Below are 7,894 nucleotides of genomic sequence, written 5' to 3' on the forward strand. Positions count from 1 at the left end.
GGGGGGGTTGTTAATACATCAAAGAATATACCATGCCAAGGTTTACTTTTTCTCAGCTTTGTTTTCATCGGAGCCCGACAACATTTGTTGATGTTGAATTAGCACCGTTACGCACAGTCTCGTCAATTCTGATTCTTGCTTTTGTATTCTTCTCGGTGACACTTGGATAGAGGACTTGTTCTCGAATCCAGCCTCTTTTTTTCATTGACCATAGATCTGCTATTCATACTTGACGAAAATGAACGCAAGAACACACGTGTGAATCAGTCTTAAATGTCATTGGTCAAACCCAATTGTCAATATAATTCACCAACATTTTTGACGAATACTAATATGATGTCATTATACAACATATTTGACGCATGCTATAGGATGTCATCATACAAACAATTTGAACTGTTGTCTCCGTGTTATGCCTTCCTTGGTAAGACTAAGAATAAAATAAACTTATTGTTCTCGTCGTTACACATGTCTTTATAAGTTTATTTTCTATAACGTCTAAAGACAACACAAAGAAACCAAAACTAGAACAAGAGAATGATCCATCAAGCTAGATAATACATAAAGACTCGAATCAGCAACAAACCCAACTGCAAATTCTGATAAGCAAAAAACTCAAAGCAGATGCAATTTGCTTCTACAACTAGAGAATGGGACTTTTTGAGTAACTCTGCTTTCTTTCTCGGTGGCTGAGAACCAGATCAAGCTTCAACGTTCACAAGCTCATACTCGATGAGGGAAAGATTGTTATCTTCCTTGACGGTCATGTCTGTGGGCTCCTCAGCGACTTCAACGCGTCCCCATCTATCAACTGCAAGCCTCATAGATCCCTTGTACATGTCGATCTTCGCGTTGCGCAGGGTCACAAACTTGCCTTCTTTCATCAAATCCACTGTTCAGAAAACGAATCACAACATCAATCACATATCTCTAAATCACCTGAGAGCAATACCCAAAACCTACAATCTGTGTTTTCACTCTTATATGTTATCACCTTGATCGTTTCTTGCAGTAAAGATAATGATTCCAGTCTCATCACCAACAAGACACTCTGCAATCCTCATCTGACGAGCCTGAGGACCACTGGGACGACCTCCTCCTCCACCACCTCTCTGCATCACCATCTTCGTGCTGACAACTTTCACGTTCAGAGAGTGACCATTGGTTCCAGGTCTCAGCTCATTAACCTTTGTGAACACAGGCTTCCTCAAAGCTGGTGTTGCCTCAGCCATTCTTTAAAAAAAAAACACACTTTGCTCAGATCAGAACCAAAGAACAATTCAAAATTCAAAAAACAAACAAACGACATCAATCTCGAACCTTATAACCGAAACAGCTTAATTACAGTCATAAAGATGAAGACTTTTAATCTCCCAGATCATTTTTTCAATCACAACACATCCATAATTCGATTCGTAAACACAGTACCATCGACACAAAGTCAAAGCTAATCACACAAAAATGTAATCTATTGAACCAAGACAGACATTCATGGAATCTCTGATTCGAGCAGATCAAAACTGATGATAAGAAGATAGAAATCGATTTTTGAACTCAGCTTACGTATTGAGAGAGAAGAGACGACTTAAAAGGCGATCAGATCTGTTGTTGATGAGATGATGATAATACACACACAAAGACGCGGCGTGTTTTTTTTTGTCTGAAATTCATAAATATTAATACCTAACCGTAGTTTCAATGACCTGAACACGTGTCACGTCCTTCAAAAAAAATATCCGGGCCTTGAATTTTGTAAAACATTGAGATTTGGCCTTGGGATTTTTAATATCTACAAGTTAGACCCCGCTTTTTTTTTTTATCCGAACCGGTTTAATAAACCGGTTCCCTATTCAGCAAGATTTTGGTTATGCGACGGTTTGTTTGATCAAAAGCGAGAGAGCTCATCAGCATCCATTAGAGCAGATGCTTCGATGGTAACGCTGTCGTTTCCATCTCCCTCGCTCTCTTTCGTAGAGAGCGGGACATGTAGTAAATCGACTCACGTTTCTCGGGTTCTCTTCTCTGGTCCTCACGGAGAATCGTCTGAACCATCCAAGATACTGAGAGATGTTCATATAGTAAGCCTTTCCCTTCTTCTTATTCTTCCTTTTTTCACAAAAAGGAACGATTTTTATGTGATTTTTATCGGATTGTTGTGGTTTAGTCAGAGAGGTTGATGGAGGATTTCACTGAGCTAGCGAGAGAGAACACTGACAAGGACCTCGAGACTTGTGGAACTCTCGCTGCCTTCCTCGTAAGATTAGTCTCAATCTTAAGTCCAAGTGATGATGATGATGTTTTTGATACGTTTATTAAGTCTTATTTTAATTCCATGATTTAAATGCTCTAGGAAAGAGGAGTTTTTTATGTGACCACTCTGATAATACCTAAGCAAGAATCAACTGCTAACTCTGTGAGTATCTTTCTCGATGTGTTTAACTTTTGCAATGATTTGCTTAACTCAGTACTTAAATAAATGGCAGTGCCAAGCTATGAATGAAGTGGATGTGTTTTCCATACAGAACGAAAGAGAGCTTTATCCCGTTGGATGGATTCATGTACATTTATATCTCTGCTCCCTCCTCAATGTTTTGATTTGTCTTGGCTTTGCTATAATGAGTTGTATGCGTGCGTGCTTTACAGACTCATCCTTCTCAGGGCTGTTTCATGTCATCAGTAGATTTGCATACCCATTACTCGTATCAGGTACTCTTAAGTTTCTCAGTAATAATATACTATTTAAGATATTGTTTCCTTTGTATTACATATACATACAAGGAGGTTTGAGACAATTCAGTTCTCAGTTTCTATCATTTCCTTCTTTATAAAGGTAATGGTGCCAGAGGCTTTTGCAATCGTGGTGGCTCCAACTGATAGCTCTAGGTTTTTGCTTCCAAAGCCAATCTTAACACGTTACCATGTAGTCGATTATGAACGCTCATACTGATTCTTTTGCAGGAGTTATGGGATATTTAAGCTAACGGACCCTGGAGGAATGGAGGTACTGAGAGGCTGCTCAGAGACAGGATTCCACCCGCACAAAGAACCGGAAGATGGAAAGCCGGTTTATGAGCAATGCTCAAACGTCTACAAGAACTCAAACCTTAGGTTCGAGATTTTCGATCTGCGCTGAGGTAAGGTAAGCAACCCTTCAGTGGGAAAAAAAGGATCAAGCTTGATCCACTGTGAGCTAAAAAGATATCAATTTAAATAACCATAAACTTAACCGGAACTGTATTTTTTTTTTTATCTAAAAAGTCTTGTCTTTATTGAGGTTATATGAACACCAAGTCAGTCATCTTGTAATAAGCTAAGAAAATGTTAATAAAGTGTTAATTGTATAAATGAGTGTATCTTTGCTCTTTTAATTACCATATAATAAATGATACGTACACTCAGCCTCTGAAGAACCAAAAAACAGAATCAAAGATCAGATCTTTTTTTTTTTTTGAAGTATTGAAGCTATCAAGCTTTCAAGTAAATGGGTACAGAGGATGAGTTTATCAAAGTGAAAGAAACAAATAAAAAAAAGGTTGAACCTTTCCCTATTGTTAAGAGTAGCTATCAAAAAACAATACAAGTCCTTTTCTTCTTTTTGTTTGCTTTCAGAGAAGAAAACCTTTTTGGCCGTTTTTTTTTTTTGAGCACATGATAAAGAGTATCTCCGTACAGTCAGAGTAACAGATGTGTCAGTCGTATACGTCATGGATTGGTACAGACGACGATTCAACTCATCTTCTTTTCTTCTCTTTAATTTCAAAAAGCGAAGTCGGTTAATACTATTGTCCTCCTGTACGATCGTATATTCGCGTTATGATTTGTTTTGACAGAGTACCTGCAGATTTGTATATGCCAAAACATCTCTCTCTCTCTCTCTCTCTCCTTTATAAGTAAGTAAGAACAAAAGAGATCACAAAGTTGCAGGCTTTTTGTTTGGCTTTCCTTTGTTAGAGATGATGATGATGAGAGGTGGTGAGAGAGTGAAGGAGTTTCTACGACCTTTTGTTGATTCAAGAGAGTGGGACTTTTGCGTTATCTGGAAACTCGGCGATGATCCTTCTACGTACACCTCACTGTTTAATTTCTGTTTTGTTTTGTTTTGTTTCAGTAGCAAACTTCAGTTTTGATTCATACTAATGGGTATTGGTGTTTTAATTTCTGTTTCCAAGTTTTTTTCTGTTTTTTTTTTAAGTCTTTTGCCTCAACTTGTCTTTGAGATTCTATGGTGATTTGTGTTTTTCAGATTTGATAATACTGTTAAAGTTTTTTTATTGTATGTGTTTTGTCTTAACATCTCTCTATATCTATATCCTGTTTTTGATAATACATGTCTTCTTTTGTCTGCTCCTGGTTAATTAGGCAGGCCTACTGTGGTTTCTAATTATTCCGTTTATAAAATCAGCAGGTTTATTGAATGGGTGGGATGCTGCTGCAGTGGTAGTTATATTGATAAGAACATTAAGCATGAACATGTGGAAGAAGAGACGCAAAACACGAGCTCTATTTGCAGGGATGAAGACAACAAGCATCATATCAGATCCTTAGCTTGTGAAGCTCTTTCTCGTTTTCCTCTCTTCATGCCTCTCTATCCCGGGTATTGTCATGTTTCATCCTTACAATCTCTAGACTTAAAGAGTTTTTTTAAATGATACAGAGCTCCTTCAAAATTACAGGATTCATGGAGAAGTAGTCATGTCAAAATCTCCCAAATGGTTGGTTAATTCAGGTCCTGGATCTAAACAGGTTAAAGACTTCTTTTTTTTTACTTGTTTATATCTTTTATTACAACTATTGGATTTGATCATAAGAACAATCTGATCTCAGTGTCCTTCTTTTTTTTTGGCAGGATATATTTAGCACAAGGGTTCTTGTCCCTGTGCGTGATGGTCTAGTTGAGCTTTTCTCCTTCATAATGGTAATAAAAATGAATATGTTAGCATTTAGCATAAAGGTTCAGTCAAATTGTTTGGTGGTAACTTCATTCATACAATGTGTCCTCTCTTCTTCTGGTTCTGTTTCAGAAACCGGTGGATGAAAGCATGGTTGACTTGATAATATCACATTGCAACACCTTCTTCGAACCATACCCTGAGCAAACACTCCCATTCAGGATCATTTCTAAAGCAGAGGAGTCTATGTTAATGCACAAGGAAGAGGATGTCGTGATGCAAAACGCCATTGACGATAAGAAGGTGGCAAAGGAAAACTTCAAATCGAAGAATCTTCATTCAGAGAGGAAAAGAAGAGAGAGGATTAACCAGAGAATCTATGCTTTAAGAGCCGTCGTCCCTAACGTTACAAAGGTTCTTCCTGAAAACTCATTTCAGGTTTCTTCATATATGACTCTTTTCTTGTGATCACTTTGGATTATAGCCATTTTTCTTTACGCTTATTCAGATGAACAAAAATGGAACTCTTAGTGATGCGGTTGATTACATCAATCAACTGTTAGTAGAGAAGCAGAAACTTGAAGATGAGCTGAGAGGAATCAACGAGATAGAAAGCAGAAGAATCGCTGCAGAGGAAGAATCTGCAATAGCTAATCCACAAGCTGAAAAAGTTGCATCTAGACTCAACAAGATAGTTAACAGCGAGGTATAAAGAGTATTGAGGCTTAAGATCATGTTTATTTATCCCATGTAACGCCTTTGATTTCTTGTCTCTCTTTCAGGTGAATCTTGAAGTCCATGAGACTGGTGAGCGAGGTTTCTTGATCCGGATTGCGCAGGAGCATAAACAGGATGGATTCATAAGGTTGATAGAAACTGTAGATTCTTGTGGACTTGAGATTATTGACGTCAACTTCACCAGACTCGATCTCAGAGTCATGACCGTTCTCAATGTCAAGGTAACTTAATCACATCTCATTTCCCCTAACTTAAAGTCACAGAATATTGTTGACATCTGATCAAAGTTTGTATTTTTTTTTATAGGCAACCAAAGACGGAACTACACCTGAAAATCTGAGAGATTTGCTGATCAAGATGATGATGAGAACTTCAGAAAACCCAAATGCAGAGTCCTTGAGACAATATACATAAGCAATCAAACAAAAAAGGTCAAATGTTTTGTTTGCTTGAGCCACAAGTTACAGCTGAGATCTGATTCTCACAAGCTTCTTTGGTGTTAACTTACATGTTTGAAACTATAAACTCGATCTTAGTGTTGGATTTTGAGTTCTTTAAATTAAGACATCCACAAAATTTCTAACGAGTCCGTCCCAAAAGAACCAAACAACACGGCTTAGGTTACATGCAACATTCCAGCTAAAAATTGATTCAGTGGTTTGCTTGGTGACTTGTGTTGAAGGCTCGGCTCTCAAGTTCACGGCTCGTGAAGTCTTGGCTTGTGTAGTAGCCGTTACTAGTACCGAGATCCGATGAATCTTCAGAGGCTCTTCTGAACATACGAATCTCATTACTGTATTGACCAGAGTTGTAGACCGTACTTTGACCCACTTTGACTCCGTTTGACAGATCCGACAAGTTGTCTCTTGTGTCCAGAGCTCTTACAACCTGTTTTTTGTAAAAGTGAGAGTGACACTCTGCATCACTTTTTCTTTTAAAACTAGTCTAATATATTTATTAGGACTACATGATAATCAGTTCTGACCTGAACCATACGAGGTCGTTTTAGTGCTGAGTGCCTAACACAAGAAGCTGCCGTCTCGATCATCCTATAGACTTCTTCTTCGATGTAATGCTTCTCCAGCCGTGGATCCACTACTTCGCTGATGTCACCTTTTTCAATGGCCTCGATTAGCCGCGGACGTGCCTGACCAAGCCAAACCAACTCCTCATATTTCGTTATTCCCATTTTTAAAATCCAATTTTGTATAATTCAAGACATGGAAAATTACCCATTCAACGAGACTTTCTTCACCCAAAGGTTGAGAGGTGTCAACAGGTTTACGACCGGTGATGAGTTCGAGTAGCACAACTCCAAATGAAAACACGTCTGATCTGTCCGTTAATTTCCCGCTTGATGCATATTCTGGCGCTAAATAGCTGCATGCATCCATGCAACGTAACGTCTTTCATTAAAATTTTCTAGTACACGATGATTATAATATTTTTGTTGTGAATTGAAACTGTACCCAAATGTGCCCATGACACGTGTCGATATGTGGGATGTTGACATGAAGAATTAAACAAAGGGAAGTAGTGGAAGAAGTGGGAGAAATGGCCATATCACTTACCAAATGGGGAGGAATGGCTAGTCCACTACTAGTTAGTGGAGGAAGTGGGAGGAGTGGCCATATCACTTACCAAATGGGGAGGAATGGCTAGTCCACTACTAGTTAGTGGAGGAAGTGGGAGGAGTGGCCATATCACTTACCAAATGGGGAGGAATGGCTAGTCCACTACTAGTTAGTGGAGGAAGTGGGAGGAGTGGCCATATCACTTACCAAATGGGGAGGAATGGCTAGTCCACTACTAGTTAGTGGAGGAAGTGGGAGGAGTGGCCATATCACTTACCAAATGGGGAGGAATGGCTAGTCCACTACTAGTTAGTGGAGGAAGTGGGAGGAGTGGCCATATCACTTACCAAATGGGGAGGAATGGCTAGTCCACTACTAGTTAGTGGAGGAAGTGGGAGGAGTGGCCATATCACTTACCAAATGGGGAGGAGTGGCTAGTCCACTACTAGTTATTTATTCTTCCACCATTGAGTGCTTATTGCTTTTGTTTCCTTTAAATACACCATGTATGTTACACAATTAAACACACAATTCAATACAAACATTTCTTTCATTCTCTCAATCTCACAAATCCTCTCATTCTCTTAAATTCGCAAATTTCTCTTCTCTCTCAAATACTTACGGTTACTTCACTCCTTTTTACTTTGTTCGTGTGCTTCATCACGGTTAAAACACTTAGAAGCTCTCATAATC

General features: G+C 38.7%; 4 protein-coding genes across 7 annotated transcripts in view; 2 read left to right on the plus strand and 2 right to left on the minus strand.

The window, feature by feature from the left end:
- Positions 1-425: 425 nt before the first annotated feature.
- Positions 426-1,652, minus strand: LOC106292597 (uncharacterized protein At4g28440). 3 transcript variants are annotated; one of them, XM_013728211.1, is made up of 3 exons: positions 1,564-1,652; positions 995-1,233; positions 426-892 (listed from the first exon to the last, which is right to left on the minus strand). In XM_013728211.1, exons 2-3 carry the CDS (start codon positions 1,230-1,232, stop codon positions 702-704), a joined length of 429 nt encoding a protein of 142 aa, XP_013583665.1. In that variant the 5' UTR covers position 1,233; positions 1,564-1,652; the 3' UTR covers positions 426-701. The 3 variants fall into 3 exon arrangements, with proteins under 3 accessions (XP_013583665.1, XP_013583666.1, XP_013583667.1); XM_013728212.1 differs by having other exon boundaries at positions 436-892; positions 1,488-1,589; XM_013728213.1 differs by lacking the exon at positions 1,564-1,652 and adding an exon at positions 1,321-1,462 and having other exon boundaries at positions 436-892.
- Positions 1,653-1,881: 229 nt separating this feature from the next.
- Positions 1,882-3,158, plus strand: LOC106293098 (AMSH-like ubiquitin thioesterase 2). The gene is made up of 7 exons (XM_013728766.1): positions 1,882-2,078; positions 2,165-2,254; positions 2,351-2,413; positions 2,484-2,558; positions 2,644-2,706; positions 2,831-2,883; positions 2,959-3,158. The coding sequence occupies exons 1-7, from the start codon at positions 1,932-1,934 to the stop codon at positions 3,131-3,133; spliced, it is 666 nt and encodes a 221-aa protein (XP_013584220.1). The 5' UTR covers positions 1,882-1,931; the 3' UTR covers positions 3,134-3,158.
- Positions 3,159-3,695: 537 nt separating this feature from the next.
- LOC106293482 (transcription factor bHLH90) lies at positions 3,696-6,194 on the plus strand. Of its 2 annotated transcripts, none has more exons than XM_013729158.1 (8): positions 3,696-4,063; positions 4,403-4,594; positions 4,674-4,743; positions 4,847-4,915; positions 5,022-5,303; positions 5,398-5,595; positions 5,672-5,848; positions 5,934-6,194. In XM_013729158.1, the coding sequence occupies exons 1-8, from the start codon at positions 3,954-3,956 to the stop codon at positions 6,039-6,041; spliced, it is 1,206 nt and encodes a 401-aa protein (XP_013584612.1). In that variant the 5' UTR covers positions 3,696-3,953; the 3' UTR covers positions 6,042-6,194. The 2 variants fall into 2 exon arrangements, with proteins under 2 accessions (XP_013584612.1, XP_013584613.1); XM_013729159.1 differs by having other exon boundaries at positions 3,697-4,063; positions 4,406-4,594.
- Positions 6,195-6,278: 84 nt separating this feature from the next.
- The window catches only part of LOC106293673 (putative proline-rich receptor-like protein kinase PERK11), a 7,566-nt gene continuing 5,950 nt past the window's right edge, over positions 6,279-7,894 (minus strand). Inside the window, exons 6-9 of the mRNA XM_013729338.1 lie at positions 7,097-7,132; positions 6,860-7,007; positions 6,613-6,774; positions 6,279-6,515 (exon numbers count right to left, since the gene is read on the minus strand). Of these exons, the coding sequence (XP_013584792.1) occupies positions 6,279-6,515; positions 6,613-6,774; positions 6,860-7,007; positions 7,097-7,132 (583 nt within the window). The remainder of the gene's footprint in view (positions 6,516-6,612; positions 6,775-6,859; positions 7,008-7,096; positions 7,133-7,894) is intronic.

Source organism: Brassica oleracea, chromosome C5 (genome assembly GCF_000695525.1).
Source record: "Brassica oleracea var. oleracea cultivar TO1000 chromosome C5, BOL, whole genome shotgun sequence".
Classification (NCBI taxonomy): Eukaryota; Viridiplantae; Streptophyta; class Magnoliopsida; order Brassicales; family Brassicaceae; genus Brassica; species Brassica oleracea.